Source organism: Prenolepis imparis, unplaced genomic scaffold, assembly GCF_030444845.1.
Source record: "Prenolepis imparis isolate NDT839.2.m4 unplaced genomic scaffold, iyPreImpa1.0 SCAF_258, whole genome shotgun sequence".
Classification (NCBI taxonomy): Eukaryota; Metazoa; Arthropoda; class Insecta; order Hymenoptera; family Formicidae; genus Prenolepis; species Prenolepis imparis.
The window spans coordinates 1,417-19,649 of record NW_028141416.1 but is presented as its reverse complement, the minus strand read 5'-3'; the positions used below and the strand labels follow the sequence as shown (position 1 = coordinate 19,649).

The following is an 18,233-nucleotide window of genomic DNA, read 5'->3' as shown; positions in this document are numbered from 1 at the left end:
CGATAATTTCGGAACGATAATGCTCTCAAACGAAATCGGTAATTGTAAGATATCTCGTTAATGAGATGCAGCGGTATTCCCTGAACGAACGTATAACTCGACGCCAGCCTGCACCGGGACTTATTCCTATGAACTATCTGAGCGGTGGCTTACAATATTAATAGCGAATTCCTCAGCGTGGTCGGGATGCTTCCGGGCTCGTCCTCACGATTTGATCGCTCGCCGAACAGTGTCTCTCTCCGAGAGAGTCTCCCGGTTCTTCGAGTCCCGCGCCGATTTCCCGCGCATCCTGCCGATATTCAACCGCCGAGGGGTTTTGGATCCACCCATCGATCGCCCGTCTTTCCACGCGTCATCGCCGTGGATTTCGGGAGTACTAGATGTCGTTCGGTATCCTTGCTGTTATATAGCGGTGTACGACGGATATGGCTGTTCCAGGTGTCGGAACTGGCAGGCTGGCCGGGCCTTACTCCAGTTCCTCCTGATGTTGCGTTTAGCCGTATGCGGGGCCCTCCACCCATTCTGGTCGGTATCCTTTGTCGTATTATCCTCGGTGGCATCTATAAAAAAGGTGTATCAGAGGTCGGAAATTAAGATGGCGGTAATGGCGGGAACTCGATACGTGACCTGGGAGTTGGAGGCGTCTTTATCGGTGACCTCCTCGGTATTCTCCCATGGTGGTCTGCTCTCCGGATTTCTTGAGTCCTGTTTCACAATTCTATAAGGTCACCCTCCACTCAGGCAGTCGTCTCGCGCCCCCCCCCTTAAGGGCGGTTCTAATAGTATCGGTACGGTAGCGCGGAAGGAAATATAATATATTTCGAGGTCGCCTCCTCTCAGGTGCGAGAGACAACCCCCGAACCGTTTTCCTCGCCCCCCTCGGTCGAGCCGTAGCCCTTGTGACGGCGCTCCCGAGGTGTCACGGATCAATGTATATATAATACAAAAATATATATACGTAATATCTTTGAATACATCTAAATATTTAAATAGAAATATTTAACAATTTACCTCTATATAATAAAAGTTACGGCTATATAGAACGAACGATTTGACTATCATTATCAAGAGAGATCATTAACAATAATGAGAAGAAAAAGATAATATTTATATTGAGTTTGATTTATGACTGACATAATTATAGAGAAAGTGAATTTATTCGTATGTCTATATTGCATCATCAAATGATCAATGATTTTCAGTACCATCTATACGATTCGATGAGCCGCGATTAAGCAAACCACAACACATGCTAGAGAATTAGCTCCTGATAATAAATCGTCGACGTAGAAATCGTTGATGATTGTGGCTGATCCTATAGGGTAGCTTGATGAGTTTAGGTTTGCCAGTTCCAACATTGCCCTTATTGCCAGAAAGGATGCACATGCTGTGCCATAGGTTACAGTTTGTAGTTCAAATTCAGATATTTCTTCACTTGGGTCGTTTCGCCAAAATATAGTTTGAAAGGCAGTTTGCGACTTGTCTACTTGCATCTGCCTATACATTCGTGCAATATCCGCTGTAATTACATATTGGAAGGTGCGGAATCGTAGTAGGATTGAAAAGAGATCTTGCTGTAAAGTTGGTCCTACCATGAGGCAGTCGTTTAATGAGATTCCAGTACTAGTCTTGCAGGAGGCGTCAAACACTACACGCAGCTTCGTCGTCAGGCTGTTACTCTTTAATACTGCGTGATGTGGTATGCAGTAACGTAGTGTTTGCTTACTTGCTTGCTCCTCAGTAATGCGTATCATGTGGCCCAAATCTGAATACTCAGTCATAAACTGTACGTATTGTTGTCTTAGTAGTGGGTGCTTTTGTAATCGACGTTCCATGGACAAGTATCGGCTTAAGGCCACACTGCGAGATTCGCCAAGCTGTTGCACCTTCGTTTCCTTGAATGGCATCTGTACGATGAATCGACCGTCCTCACTTCTCTCCGTAGTCTTCATAAAGTGGCTCATGCAAGCCTTTTCTTCAGGATTAAATGGAGCTTCAGTGATGATCTGATCCATTTCCCAGAATTTGGCTAAGTTTTGATTAATCTGATGATTGATTGATACACTGCATAGTCCAGATTTTGTAAATATCTTCCCGGGAAGTTTTCCGCCAACGATCCATCCGTCTTCTGAAAAGTGGGTTGATTTTTTTTGTGCTTTTGTATTTGTCCCACACATATTAGTTGCCAAAATACTTCAGCCCCTATAAGCATGTCTATTTCATTTGATACGTGAAAGTGAGGATCAGCTAGTCTTATGTTGCTTGGAATCTGTAAGTTGTTAATGTTGAGGTGAGTTCGAGGCAGGTTTTCAATAATAGCATTCAGTACATGACATTCGATTTCTTGTGAGAATGCTGTGTTAATTGATTTTATGCGTACTTTAATTGCATGGCAAGAGTGCGTCTGAGATTTGTTTATGCCGCTTATGGACATATTGACTCGTTTTTGCGTCAGATTTAATTTCTGAGCTAGCTTCTCAGTGATGAAATTGGATTGAGATCCTGAGTCTAATAATACTCTGCATGCGTGAGGCTTACCATATTGATCGATAGCATCAACGACGGCAGTTGACAGTATGACTTGATAATACTTATCTTGAGTGACATGATGATTCAAAATTGCTGCGTTAGAGTTATTCGACTGCTGAGATTGACTCGTAGCTTCCGTATCCTTTTGATGCTTGTCTTGTATGTGTAGAAGAGTGTTATGCTTTTTGCTGCAGACTTGACATGTTGATGATCTGCAATCCTTTGCTTGATGAGAAGTTGAACGTAGACAGTTGAGGCATAACCGCTTAGCTCTGACTTCTTTATTTCTGTCCGCACTTGACAGTTTCAGAAAACTAGAACATTGAAATATATGATGTTTTTCTTTGCAATAAGCACAATAAATGTTGGAAGTAGCTACGTGAACGTTGGTGATTTTATTGTTCTTTCGTGGGTTTAAAGCGGATGAGTCTCCAGATGCCTTTTTGGATACGACTGACATTGCTTTACATTTGTGTGCGAGAAAGTCGGTGAGTTGCTTCAACGTTGGAATTTCACCCGTCAAGATGTGGTTTTCCCATTCACTAACAATGCTAGAATCCAATCTTGTAATGATTAAATGAACTATAAGGTCGTCCCAATGGTCGATTGGTCGACCTAGACTCTTTAAAGAGCGTAAATGTCTCAGTACGTCGTCGATTAACTTTCGCAGTGCTATATAATTGCCTTTCGTCACCGTGGGCAAATCATACAATGACTTTATATGTTCTTGAGCTATTACGCGTTTGTCATCGTAACGCTGTTTCAATAATTCTAATGTTTCTTGATAGTTATCGGGAGTGATTTCCAAAGACTTAATGACATGCGCGGCATCGCCTTCGAGACATGAGATCAAATAATGAAACCGTTGTATATTCGTTAATCTTGTATTTGCATGAATCATAGAGTCAAATGTATTATAAAATGGATACCAATCCTCGTAATTGCCGTTAAATTTTGGTATAGCAATTTTTGGCAAATGAACTTGACTAATATCGCGAACGTAACCTTCAAGAGGCGGCGCTTGAGCTAGTGGCTGATTTACATTTCCGGTTTCACGCGCGGATGATAATAAACGTTCGATTTTGCTGGCGATGCTGAAGTAATTTTCTTCGAAACTCATATATTCCCTCTCTTGCTCGGTCTTAAACTGTTCTACGTCATCTAAATCTACAGCAGTAGCTAGTAATTCATCAATTTGTACTTGAATTTCATTAAATTGATTCCAATATTCAACGAATTTTTCCTTTCGCTGTTTTACGTATGTGATATCTATCGACTGCAGATCTATCGCGTCGATCGCGTTTCGCGTGCGTGTACACTGTGCTTTTATCGTTGTTCGTCTAGCTTTAAGAGCCTTCATTTTTTGCACTGACATTGTAAATGATATGCTTTATGTTGTATGGGACAGGGAAATAATGCAAGGAAGTTGGAGACTTACCCCGATGTTGCTTGTCTGTGTCGCGATGCTGCGACAATGCTTCGTTCTATACTACGTCTTTTTGTGGTTATGTTGCCCTCGGCCTTGCCACTTTCTGCGAGTATCCGGCTCGAAGGACCAATGTTTTGAATAACGTTGACTCGCTTTTTATTGGAATGTAACCTTTAATATGGAAGGCAAGGCCCTTTACAGTATTTTTCCAATGGTCGTATTACAATATATTTGCCCATGCGTTCGCGAGTGTAGCCAGAGCGGAAGAGAGTCGAGAGAGCGAGAGAGGCGCTTCATTCGCTCACGCCAGCGCCGAAACCCAGCGCGCCACCAGTCATGCGCTAAGACGACATTCTCTCAAACAATCTTCGATATGCCTATATAATGTATATAATAGCAGATTTGATTATTCGATACGGTAAATACTTGGGAATTTTAATGATTTATTTTTTGACAGGTGATTCCGCAGGTGGTATCTTAAACTTGGAAGCCACCTTAAAATGCCTGCAGTTAAATATAAGGAAACCGGATGGTGTTTTTATGGCTTATTCACCGGTGATCATCGACTTTATTCCGTCGCTATCCCATGTGCTCTTCCTCACCGATCCGTTCTTATTGCTCGGAATTATAATACGAATCTTAAAGACTTACGTGGGGCCTGATAATGAAAAACTTACAAGGTAAAACTTCAGTTAAAATTATTATTATAATCTTTTTTCAATCAAAGTATTTTTTTATATGATGAAAATCGAAGTATGATGAAAAATGTTTTATTAAAAAAATATAACGAAGATCAATCGTTTCTATACTCTCTGATGTATCGCATATATATATATTTTATTGTGAAAACGTTGTACAATTCACATAAATACAATTTATTCCGCAGGAAACATGAAAATGAAGAATGGACCAAATTGGATACAGAGTTTTCTGCGGAAATGAATAACAATGACAACGCGAGAAAATTAGTATCTCTTCCATCTGATTCGACATTAAATTCTGTCAATTTAAGAGAAGTCGATGGTATATATATACAAATCAATTACATACATATCCCTATAATAAATAAATAAATAAATAAATAAATAAATAAATATATATATATATATATATATAAGATTTGTTTATATCTACTTCGCTTTTAAGAAGATTTCCTAATGCAATAATTACTATAAAGATCCAAAACTGCAAGTTCAGTCCCGAGAATATATTACAAATTTTTAAATATATACAGAATATTCAGCTTCGCTTTAGTTTTGTCTATTTCGCCTATAAGGAAAAAAATGCAGTGTCAACAGAAATGATAATATTTTAGGACAAAGTAACAATTCTCTGTTTGGATGGTTCCTCAATCGAAGAAACAACAGAAATGTTAGGCAGCTTGATACAAAGAATGCGAAAACTCCTTCGGAGGAATTTATATTTACAATACCGAAGGATCCGCTCATGAATGTTTATCTTGCATCAAACAATATGTTAGTCCATTTTCCGCCCATGAAGATAATGGTACGTGATTTTGAAGATGCAAAATGTGATGCGTTCTGTTCGCTATTGAGATTGAATATTTCGGAACATCTCATACATATAATAAATTTGTTTTTAGACAACACAGTTTGATCCTTGTCTCAATGATTGCGTCATGTTTGCGAGAAAGCTTCGATCTCTCGGCAACAAAGTTACGCTGGATATATTGCCGGATCTGCCGCATGGATTTTTAAATTTAATAAATGTAAAACTCTTTTTGTGTGTCTCTCTTTATGTGAGTAAATCATCACACAGTACATCCACATTATTTCATTTTATTTTTGTCATTTTTAGGTTTCGAAAGAAGCAATGGAGGGCGTGAAACTCTCTGCTAGAAGAATAAAAGAGTCGCTAGAGCTATAACTGTGTAATATGAGAAAATATTTTCTATTAAGATATGTATATTAATATCATATATGTATATCATATAATTAATATCATTAATATCATATATATTAATATAAATTAAACGTTCTTTAATATCGCATTTATACAGCGAATATAATTATCTCTAGATGCAATCAAGTATTTACGATATCATTTTCAATGACTTAACTATTGATAATGTTTTATGGTTTACATATATTATATTAATTTATTTATATATTAAACAGGAAAAAGAGATTTTTTTAATACTCACAAATAATATATGATTGCGATTTATTAATATTAGCAAAAGATAGCTTAAATATATTTTTTATAAACAAATAATTTTATATATATTTTAACAATAATAGTGTAGTAGTAAGCATAACGTGAAAGATCGAAATAGTTTGGAAGATACCTAATGTATCTTGATAAATTATCACGTTAAAATAAAATATTTTTGCATTCTTCTATCTTGTTTATTTATTAATATTTAATTTGTGACGCCGATTAATTGTTTTCGTCACTATAAGTCACGAATTGCACTCTTAAGGAAATATTATATATAGCATTAGACTTTGCAAATATTAATTTTATTTCATAAATTTTCTTGAATTTTCTCAAATGTTTGTAATTTTAAAATACTGCGAAGATTTTTGAAATGTTGAGATGTAATAAATGACAAAGTTATTTATGACCTGCAATATTCAGATTGAAAAACTCTCAATCTTCAAAGGTAGACAAAGGAGAAACCTAGACAAAAGAATGCCTGGAATGCAACCATAGTTTCACCACTACTTTTTTTTTTACCTGTTGCACGTCCCAGATCTGGCCGCAGGTACGTCGGAGATAAAAGTTGTATTATACTAAGAGTTTGGGCTAGTGTGAGAATGAAAATACCGTTAACCGTAGTCAATTGACCACGCAGAGCAAAGCAATTTGTTGGCTGACTTATAGAGAAAATATAAGAAAATTGTAATATTGTGAAAATTAAACTTTAGGCGAAAATTTTCATCAAAATTATACAACACGCAACTAATGCTCATAAGTCAAATTAATATCTTGATCATAAATTGCAAATAATTAATACAAAATATTTTTAAACTATTTAAACGGATGGTTAGGTTTGTCGCAAGGTTTTGCTATTATGGATAAAACTATGAATATTTTTTTCTTTGCGTTATATCTCTATGCAAAAAAAAAAACTTTAAAATAATGTAATACAATTTTTAATAAAACGCGTGTGCTTCTTTTGGAATTATATTTTTAAAACCTTTGATATCAAATTTTTAAAAAATATTAAACCGCTCGATTTTAATTTTATTTATTGTACAAATATAACATATATCTATTTATAGTTTAATTATGACTTGGTGTGTTGCGGGTTCCAAAACTGATATAAAACCTATACAGTCTCTAGGCATTTTCTTGTCCATATATCACAAGCATGTCAAACTTTCTATTCTCAACATGAATGAACACGTTCCATTGTCATTTCTCATCCTGTGCACCATCGACAAATAAAAGAGTAAAATAAGAAAAGGTTTCTTTTTTGTGTATATTTGAAGATTAATAAGTTTTCGGTCTGTATACTGAAAGTCATAACTTGTACCTTTGTCATTTTTTTAATATTTTGTATATAGTGCTATTTATCAAAATATTTTTACATATTGTGAAATTTTATTATTTTATATACTTTAAATATAGCATATATATGCCACGAATTACAGATATTTTAAAATATTTCCTTTGTCAACACATATATATGAACTATTCTCAAAGTTTAATTACTATTTTAAATTTTTTCTTTTTTTTAAATCTATACTGTAGTCGATAGGATGTCGATAGGAGAGATATATATATTCGATTCAAACTCTTAACTCTTTTCTAATTCTCAGAAATCGTATAAACTCTTTATTATTGTTACTCTTGTAAATTCTCAGAGAGAAAGACGCGCTCGACCGAGCGGTCGCCGTTTATAAACACTCGGTTAAAACGCTTATCCTTTCAAATGAAGCCAATCACGGCATGGCACGTTTCGTCAAAGGTATACAATAAAATCGAGGCAACGGACAGATAAGCATACACGAAAACACGACAATGACCCGACACGAAAATAATAACATAATACATATACTGGTGACTTATTCCACGGACATCCCGCTACGTCAGATACCGCCTACAATACTTATTTAAAATATTTTGTTTTTTAATATTTAATAATAATTTAATGTAGGCAATTTTGATTAATAAATACGTATAAAACAAAATTTTGAATCTTACAAAATATATGTATATAACTAATAATAAATATATATTTCACAATTTTACAAATAATTTCAATAGTAGAAGTGTTACCTTTCGTTGAACAAAACAAAAAGCTGAAGCATAAAAATTACAAAAGAACGGGAGAATTGACGCAGTATGTTTAGAAAACATTTTGCGGACATCTCAGTCGAGAATTTTGTGAATGTTTGTTTCTCTTTCTCTTTGAAAAACTTTGAAGAAATCCGAATTGATTCAAACTGAACGTTGCACAATATAAATGTTATATATTTTAATTTTTTTAAATTATATTATGTATTTTTCCTCTATATTTTCTCGCATGCGACCAATCGCGGATCGCTATAAATGCTGTCATTTCACTTACGAAGTTCGCGATAGGAGATCATGAGATGATTAAGTATCAAACGATAATGACTGCATTCAATATCTGATACAAGATATTTTAAATATATTTTATTAAAGATACCCCGGATGCTAGAGATGGTGTGTGATAATATAATAATTTAATGATTTCGCACAACGTCGATCACCTTTCATGTCACAATTATTTCTTGCTCTTTATATAAAAAGCCATAAATTTATATAAATTATCAAGATTTTTTTAATACGCTGAAGAACTTACAAGAACTTTATAATATTTTCATTATTCTATTAATACTTTGATATCATTTAGAAAATCTATGTATATAAATAACTTTTTGAATAATTTTAAATAATAATTTTAATACAAAAAATTGTATTAAATTGAAGAGGGTCGAAAAAGTATCTATGATTTATAATTATAAAAAATCTTATCATAAATATGCATCACAACACTAGTTTTTATAGAAATAGCATTATAGATTACAAGAGAAGTCATTTACCTGTTATTTAAAAATTAAAAACCAATCAGTTTCAATAGAAGTGCATAAAAATCTGTTGTATAATTTTAAAAGAAATAGAGCTGTTTTAAATTATATAATATTAAATAAATAGATGACTGAGCAATTTTTATAATTATATTTTTACAGAAACAAAAGTAATCGTTAAAAAACTATTAACGGAAAAGAAATAAACTATATAAATAGCATAGAATCCGCTGCAAGTAAAAAATGCAGTTAGTTTAAGACATAGATAATCCACAATGCAAACAAATTGACGAGACCAAAGAATAAAGATTCCCTTTAACAAAAAAGGTGAGTGTAGCCAAAATATCTAAAGTAGGGTCAAGAAGGGACCAAAAAACGTTGTGAACGCTTGAATGAGAGAGAAAAGAAATATATATTTTAACTTTATCTTTTACTCTTACTCCTATTCTATTTATCTCCAGCGCAAGTAAGATTTTGTTAGTCATATATATAAATATACAAATCTTTTTATTGCATATACATATTTCTAAATTTTATTATTAATAACAATTTTTATTTATAACAATTTTGATATCCGCAATTATTAGATATCGCACAAGAAATTCAATATTGCTCACTTGTGTCTCGTTGTCACACTTTGAAACTATCCTTCCACACATCATATGAATGACTAACGTCAAGATTTGATATTAAAATCTGTCTATCTGAGATTGCGCGTGAGCTTAAAATGCTCTTTCCTTTACTCTTTATTCCAAGGACAAAGCCTAAAAAACGCAAAGAATGTGTGGAATTCCTTTGTTATTCTCTAAAGGTTCTCAGCCACATTGCAGACGAGATAGCCACCTTGCAGCCAATGAAGAAGATAGGCTGAAAGCGCAAAGCGCACTGAAAGCATGAAAACCCTCGTTCGTATAGCTCAGCGCTCAGCGGGTGGGTCTAGAAAAAATAGAATCTTCAATATTTATAAATAAAATATTACTTTATTACAATTATTTCTTTAAAGATAAGAAATGATTTTTAATAGAAATGTGCGAATATATTGGCCAAGAGTGGATTTTTACATCTAAAATGTACTTTGTAATAATAAATTAGAATTATTATTAATTAATAATTGTTTTTAATTAAAATCTTAAATATAAGTGAATTATTTACTTTATATTTAAAATATATTTCTTCTTTTATTATATATATGTTAGAAGAGTATCTCTGTGTACTCGCATTATTACTTATAATTACTTATTTGATTTACGCGGGCTCTAGCCTCCGCGGGGGGATAGTTTCTTTTGTTTCATATACATATAATGGTCAGTCGGTCTCGGTCGGTGCCCCCCGTCGGTCGCTCGCGGACAAGCTCAATGCAGATATCGTATTGTCTATATATCTCACAGGATCGTTATTACTAACCGGACATTCATATATCAAGTATAATAAACATACAGTTAAATATATGTGACTCGTGAGTTGGTTACTCTGCCTAATCCTGACATATTAATATTATTTTATAATATTAAATATATGTCTTATATTTTATATTTTCTTATCATCGCCAATATTCCCACTTCGCTCGAAATTCGTACCTTTATATCCATCAAAGGAAAATAGAAAACAAAAGATATATATCTGTCCTCTTTTATGTTCGAAGTTAGGCCCACCCACTGAGCGTCGTTTCATGCTTTTAGGGCCACTTCAACCAAACTCCGATTAACTTAATCGTTGATTAAAGGATTGCCAACATGGCAAAACAATTCAGTGTGACCAACTGTATTTTTCTGGCGATATAAATCGTCGTAACCTAAATCTTTCGTTACATATTTTTGGTGCAGTATGTAGTATTGTAGAAAAGAAAGATAGCATTGAGATAAAATATAACATGGAAAGAATTATTAATATTTTATTTAATGAATATGAATATGATGAATACGATGAATATTTTCAAGAAAATGGACGAAGACCATCTTTAATTAGACCACGCATTAATTATTTAGAAATTTTTTATGAAGTTAGCTTCAAAGCAATATTTGTAATATCAAGACATAGTTTCATGATGCTATTAGAAAGAATTCAAGATGAAATACAACATAAAACCGATCGGTATGTATGTGAATATTCTATATAATACATAAAAATATACAGTACAGATATACTTGAAATTTATGTTTTTATATTTTACAGTAATAATGCCATTCCACCTTCAATTCAATTAATGGTTACTCTACGATTTTACGCAACTGGATCTTTTTTACAAACTGTTGGTGATTTTTGTGCAATTAGTGAAGCAAGTGCACACAATATAATTCATCGAGTTTCTCCTGTTATTGCTGCATTAAAAGCTGAAATTATTAAATTTCCTACAGAAGGAATTCGTCAAAGCCAACAAGAATTTTTTCAAACAGCTAGATTTATTCGTGTTATTAATTGCATGGATTGCACTCATGTCAGAGTTCAATCATATGGTAAGAAAAATTTATTTCTAAAACACTCTTTAAAACATGTCCTTGAAACATATCCTTTAAAATATTCTTGTTTATTCTTTATTCTTAGGTGGAGAAGAGAGTGAATTGTATCGTAACAGAAAAGGCTATTTTTCTTTGAACGTGCAAGTAATTATAAACGCAAGACTGGAAATAATTGATATAGTAGCGAGTTGGCCAGGATCTACACACGATTCCATTATATTTAACCATTCCAGAATTAAAAATTTGTTTGACGCAAATAGATTCGATGATGCTTTACTTCTCGGAGATTCTGGTTATCCGAATCTACCATACTTAATGACTCCGTTATTAAATCCTACAACACCAGCAGAACAACTTTATAATGAAGCTCAAATACGAACACGTTCAAAAATTGAAAGGTGTTTTGGCATTTGGAAAAGAAGATTTGCAGTTTTATCAATTGGATCGCGTTTTGAAAGAGTTGAAAAGACGCTTCCTATTATTATAGCAACAGCTGTATTACATAACATCGCTCAGCAAGAAAATGAATTAAATTATAATTTAGTTAATCCTGATATATATAATAATGTTATTGCACAAGTACGGAATGTAAATTTGGATAATAGGAACATCAATGATGAACGACAACGTCTAATTTTGGAATATTTTGATAGGTAATAAAAATTTGATTAAAAGTAATCATAGTATATGATACATAATTTGATAACTAATATGTTTCAATAATTACAGATTACTTTAAAATACAAAAATTATTTGAAGACATGAAACAATAAAAATATGAACAATAAATGAACAAAAGCGAATTAAACTCTATTTTGGATTCATTTATAAAGTGATAAATAGTTACTAAATATTAACTTTATGAAGAAAGTAATATGAAGGTAACATGAGAAAAAAGTAACAAGAATTTTAATTTGTTTTATATTTTTTGTACTTTGTAGTAAATAAATGATATACAATCATATATTGGTCTTTTTTGTAACACTACATTTTTAACACAATTCTTTTCAGATTTTTAAACAACAAGAGTAATTTAAAGTAATGCATGTTTTATACGAGATCCATTACATGTCTTTTAAACTATTTATATATATATATATATATATATATATATATAAAATACTAATTAACAGTCTTATTAAGGAAGTTAAACTCAAATCTCTTCCCTTTTTCAAATGAAATTAACATAAAATATATATTTTGTATGCAAGATGCCGTGTTCTCTATTTCCAAAATCAACATAACTAAATACATATATTATCTATTTTGTAAGAGTTATCACATTTCTTTATAAATTGATATTAATTAAATCAAATTAAATAGAAGTTAATAAATTCAAAAATAAAAAATAAATATTAACAATCAATTGCAAAAGTTTAAATTTAAATAATTATTAGATACTATTAATATATTAATATATTAAAATATTAATATATTAATATTTTAAAAACTTTTGAATTATCTTATAAAAGTAATATTACTTCTTTTCTCTCTTCAATCATTTTTTTCATTGCTTTTTCTTTTTCTATGGACACTTTTAATAATTCTATTTTTAATTTTTCTTTTTCAAGTTTAGTTTATAGTATGTCGATTTCATAATTCCTTTTTTCTTTTTCATTTGTTTGCAGTGTATGTATTAATTCAGTTTTAGCTTCATTTAATGTTTTAACCATTTAATCATTTTCTTTGAGTTTTCTGTTTTTCGAGTTCACATTTTTTTTGACGTCGTAGGTGTATCTTCAATCTGTAGTGGCACACTTTTTTGCAATTTTAATTTTTTTGGGTTCCAAGAGTTCCAATTATTAATTTCTTTATTTTCAACTAAATACTAAAATTGGAAATATAAAATTTAGAATGTAATAAAATTTCACAATTTATAATAATTTAATTTTTGGTAACTTACTGAAAATACCTGCGTTGTATCATTTTCATTTTCTTGTAATATATTACCATTTTGATCTTGTAATATATTATCAACAGTACTGACATTTTCTATAGTACAGTCAGAATCTATAATGCAATCAGAATCAAATGGATTAGCTAATCCATATACTGTTGTTTCACCTATAATTTCTCGGGCTCGTTCAAGCAAAGGATTTTTTTCTACAATCACTACACCTCCACCCATAAATGTTATAAAAATTTATCAAATTAAAATCTTAGTGATAGTTTTAATAATAAATAAATTTACCTGTTTTATAACTTTCACGCTTAAGTATTGCGCAGTATTTTCTTGTCTCTCTTTTCAAATTATCCCAACAAAGACGTATACTTTTTTCAGATCTGATAATTGTTCTATTCTTGTTGTACTCAATTGTTATATTCGTCCATGCTTCTTCTTTTTGTACATTAGTTCTTAGTCCAGGTAATGGGGAGTTTTAAATGGAATTAAGTCGGGAAGTTTTGAAAATTGGTGAAGCTGTATATTTTTGTGATCCTAACAACATACTAAATTTGCAACCTCGACATTTTTCCGCCGGCGCCGCTAGCTTATTAAAATGGCGGCAAAAACCTGTTTTTTTCAAAATATCTCGGTTCTCATGCATTCTAGCGCAAAAATAGTTATTATAAAAAAGAAAGAGAATAAAATTTACTACAATTAAGGTTGTATACAATTTTTTCGTACAATCATTTTATTTATTATCAGTTTTTTTATCAGGTGGTACTATTTTTACTTTCTGCATTGTGTTTATCATTTTGTAATATTATTTGAACATAATGCCGTAATAACTCATTTCCACACCACCCTTTGAGGTAGAGTATATAGTAGACAATCTTGCATCCTGCCATGGTCGTGCCTTATGAATTGAAGTAAGTTGAAATAACGATGATATGAAATCTATAACAGTTGACGATTTGAACGCGTCAAGTTTACTTTTGATCTGGTTGCAGCACAGGATAAATATCACATATCCTGCATGAAAAAACTGTCTAAGCCACCAATAATTGGTGGAGAGGAACCAACTACAAATGTAGATGAGGCAATGGGAAACACATACTCTTTTTCGAGAAAAACATTTTTTTTTAAACGCGCCATATATTCTATCTCAAAGGGTGATGTGGAAATGAGTTTATTGTGGCATTATGTTCAAATAATATTACAAAATGATAAACACAATGCAGAAAGTAAAAACAGTACCACCTGATAAAAAAACTGATAATAAATCAAATGAGTACGAAAAAATGCACTTTTTCTGGGTACAAAAAAAAATATCTCACTTTCTTAGGGCTATTTCACTGAAACTATTGATTGTACGAAAAAAATGTATACAACCTTAATTGTAGCAAATTTTATTCTTTTTCTTTTTCATAATAACTATTTTTGCGCTAGAATGCATGAGAGCCGAGATATTTTGAAAAAACAGGTTTTTGCCGCCATTTTAACAAGCTAGCAGCGTCGGCGGAAAAATGTCGAGGTTGCAAATTTAGTATGTTGTTAGAGTTACAAAAATCTACAGCTTGACTAATTTTCAAAACTTCCCGACTTAATTCCAAGTAGACCTTCTTTTTTCTCCCTGTTGCCTGGACTATATATATTGTCCGTTTGTTTGTTTTCAATTATGTGACGATATAAAAAAATTATATTTAATAAATCATTTTTTTCAGAATTTGTAAAATTTCTTGTTCGTTGCATTTTGTCAATATTCTGCAAATTATGTATTATTTGTGTATTTAATAATTTTAATAAAATTTATTTTTCGTATCTATTTACTCAAATAAACTCAAAAAATAATTTTTCAATTATATAGTTACATCGGGTATAGATCCTGGCCAATGTGCTACTACATCAATTATATCCAATCTTGTGTTAATAATTACTTGTATGCTTAAAGAAAAATAGCTTCTTCTATCTTGCGATACAAATTATTTTATTTTAGGTTACGACGATTATGTCGCCAGAAAAATACAGTTGGTCACTGAATTGTTTTGCCATGTTGGCAATCCTTTAATCAACGATTAAGTTAATCGGAGTTTGGTTGAAGTGGCCCTTAGTGCATTTTGCGCTTCCACCCTCCCATTGACTGATGCAAGATGACTGTCGAGTCTGCAGTATGGTAACAACGTGTTCTCAGTCTCCGACTATCTATGGTGTAGCAAACCTCGTGTTCTCTACCAAAGTGATTTAGTTAGTGCAAAATATCAAGTGATTCGTTAGAAACGAATTAAAACTGCAAATTGTGCTATATTATTTTCGCAATTAAAATGATTACGAATTTGCCTAATGAGTTGAATTTAATAATTCTAAAAGATAAGAATATTGACGTCGAGGACATCGTGAATTTTAGTTCCACGTGCACGCAATTTCGGTGCATGTTCCACGATACCATTCTCTGGCAGAAAAAGTTTCCTCAGACGTAAGTTTTTAAACTGTAAATTGTTTTGTTATTTTATTTTATTAACATGCATCGCGCGCGTGCGTGAACATAAAAAGATAAGATCAGGCTAAATTTCAAGAATTCTGTTATCTCTAAAACAGTTCTCGCACAGTGGCAATCATGTATAATGCCCTTCCATAAGTTTATTTGAAAAAAATAAATAGAAAAATTTTTTAACAATTACTCTTTACGAAAAAATCGTATTTTTGATTAAAAAAATGAGATCAGGCTAAATCTCAAAAGTTCTGTTATCTCTAGAATAGTTCTCGTATACTTGCGCACATCTACAATGCCCTTCCATAAAGTTTATTTGATAAAAATTAATAGACAATTTTTTTAACAATTAATTTTTACGAAAAACTTGTATTTTCGAATAAAAAAATGAGATCGGGCTAAATCTCAAGAGTTCTGTTATCTGTAGAACAGTTCTCGTACAGTTGCACACATCTACAATGCCCTTCCATTGAGTTTATTTGATAAAAATTAATGGAAAATTTTTTTAACAATTATTCCTTACGAAAAAATCATATATTGGATTAAAAAGCTTAGATCAGGCTAAATTTCATAAGTTCTGCTATTTTTAAAACAGTTTTGGTACAGTTGCACACCGGTACAATGCCCTCCCATATAGTTCATTTGATAAAAATAAATAGAAAATTTTTTTAACAATTATTTTTTACGAAAAAATCGTATTTTCGAATAAAAAGATGAGATCAGGCTAAATTTCAAGAGTTCTGTTATCTCTAAAACAGTTCTCGCACAGTGGCGATCATGTACAATGCTCTTCCATTAAGTTTATTTGATAAAAATAAATGGAAAATTTTTTTAACAATTATTCCGTACGAAAAAGTCGTATTTTCGATTAAAAAGATGAGATCAGGCTAAACTTTAAGAGTTCTGCTATTTTTAAAATAGTTCTCTAAAATAGTACAGTTGCACACATGTACAATGCCCTTCCATAAAGTTTATTTGATAAAAATATATAACAAATTTTTTTAAATATTATTTTTTACGAGAAACTCGTATTTTTGAATAAAATGTTGAGATCGGGCTAAATTTCAAAAGTTCTGTTATTTCTAAAACAGTTCTCGCACAGTGGCGATCATGTATAATGCTCTTCCATAAAGTTTATTTGATAAAAATAAATGGAAAATTTTTTTAACAATTATTTCTTACGAAAAAATCGTATTTTTGATTAAAAAAATAAGATCAGGCTAAACTTTAAGAGTTCTGCTATTTTTAAAATAGTTCTTGTACAGTTGTACACATGTACAATGCCCTTTCATAAAGTTTTTTAATAAAAATAAATAGAATATTTTTTAACAATTATTCTTTACAAAAAAATCGTACTCTTGATTAAAAAAATGAGATCAGGCTAAACTTCACAAGTTCTGCTATTTTTAAAATAGTTCTTGTACAGTTGCACACATGTACAATGCTCTTCCATTAAGTTTATTTGATAAAAATAAATGGAAAATTTTTTTAACAATTATTCCGTACGAAAAAGTCGTATTTTCGATTAAAAAGATAAGATCAGGCTAAACGTTAAGAGTTCTGCTATTTTTAAAATAGTTCTCGTACAGTTGCACACATGTACAATGCCCTTCCATAAAGTTTATTTGATAAAAATATATAAAAAATTTTTTTAAATATTATTTTTTACGAGAAACTCGTATTTTTGAATAAAATGTTGAGATCGGGCTGAATCTCAAGAGTTCTGTTATCTCTAAAACAGTTCTCGCACAGTGGCGATCATGTATAATGCTCTTCCATAAAGTTTATTTGATAAAAATAAATGGAAAATTTTTTTAACAATTATTTCTTACGAAAAAATCGTATTTTTGATTAAAAAAATAAGATCAGGCTAAACTTTAAGAGTTCTGCTATTTTTAAAATAGTTCTTGTACAGTTGCACACATGTACAATGCCCTTTCATAAAGTTTTTTAATAAAAATAAATAGAATATTTTTTAACAGTTATTAATATATTTATTAAGCGGTAGATTAATTTCTATTTCATTAATTAGATATCGTGCACATTCGTTAACACTACAATAAATTAAATTTAATTGATTCAAATTTGCGTTCACACAATCAACTATATTTTCTAATCCTAAAAAAGTTGCTCTCTGCATCACTATTGCGACGTTGTAAGTTTTTCGTTTCTTCGCTACTGGTGCGTTTGTTCCCTCATCTTCGACGTTATCGGAAGAAGTATCTCCTTGTTCATTTTCACGATACGCTAGTAGAACAGCTTTTGCCCCATACGCGGTGATAAAATTTATAATTATCTTGTTGATAATAATTGAACTCAAATTAATTTTATCACCGTTTAAGTATGCAGACATCCGTTCTATATTTTCTTAAAATTTCTGCCACGATTCCATGTCGAAGCAAATACCTGACGCTCCATAAGATGT

General features: G+C 31.6%; 3 protein-coding genes across 3 annotated transcripts; 1 reads left to right on the top strand and 2 right to left on the bottom strand.

Annotated features, from left to right (window-relative positions):
- Window positions 1-299: 299 nt before the first annotated feature.
- Window positions 300-2,015, bottom strand: LOC145948142 (uncharacterized). Its single transcript, XM_083057897.1, has 3 exons — window positions 1,215-2,015; window positions 628-705; window positions 300-560 (listed from the first exon to the last, which is right to left on the bottom strand). Exons 1-3 carry the CDS (start codon window positions 2,013-2,015, stop codon window positions 300-302), a joined length of 1,140 nt encoding a protein of 379 aa, XP_082914023.1.
- A 14-nt stretch (window positions 2,016-2,029) lies between these two features.
- Window positions 2,030-3,904, bottom strand: LOC145948141 (uncharacterized). Its single transcript, XM_083057896.1, has one exon. It carries the CDS (start codon window positions 3,902-3,904, stop codon window positions 2,030-2,032), a length of 1,875 nt encoding a protein of 624 aa, XP_082914022.1.
- Window positions 3,905-4,461: 557 nt separating this feature from the next.
- Window positions 4,462-5,878, top strand: LOC145948145 (uncharacterized). Its single transcript, XM_083057898.1, has 5 exons — window positions 4,462-4,638; window positions 4,845-4,981; window positions 5,274-5,464; window positions 5,562-5,687; window positions 5,777-5,878. The coding sequence occupies exons 1-5, from the start codon at window positions 4,499-4,501 to the stop codon at window positions 5,843-5,845; spliced, it is 663 nt and encodes a 220-aa protein (XP_082914024.1). The 5' UTR covers window positions 4,462-4,498; the 3' UTR covers window positions 5,846-5,878.
- The last annotated feature ends 12,355 nt before the right edge of the window (window positions 5,879-18,233 follow it).

Excerpts from the sequence above, each read along its gene's own strand:
- LOC145948145 (XM_083057898.1), top strand. The coding sequence starts at position 4,499 with ATGGCTTATTCACCGGTGATCATCGACTTTATTCCGTCGCTATCCCAT. Across the intron at positions 4,639-4,844 it reads GATAATGAAAAACTTACAAG|GAAACATGAAAATGAAGAAT; the intron begins GTAAAACTTCAG and ends TTTATTCCGCAG. Across the intron at positions 5,465-5,561 it reads TTCCGCCCATGAAGATAATG|ACAACACAGTTTGATCCTTG; the intron begins GTACGTGATTTT and ends ATTTGTTTTTAG.
- LOC145948141 (XM_083057896.1), bottom strand. The coding sequence starts at position 3,904 with ATGTCAGTGCAAAAAATGAAGGCTCTTAAAGCTAGACGAACAACGATA.
- LOC145948142 (XM_083057897.1), bottom strand. The coding sequence starts at position 2,015 with ATGGATCAGATCATCACTGAAGCTCCATTTAATCCTGAAGAAAAGGCT. Across the intron at positions 706-1,214 it reads TAATCGCGGCTCATCGAATC|GACTCAAGAAATCCGGAGAG; the intron begins GTATAGATGGTA and ends ATTGTGAAACAG. Across the intron at positions 561-627 it reads AAGACGCCTCCAACTCCCAG|ATGCCACCGAGGATAATACG; the intron begins GTCACGTATCGA and ends CCTTTTTTATAG.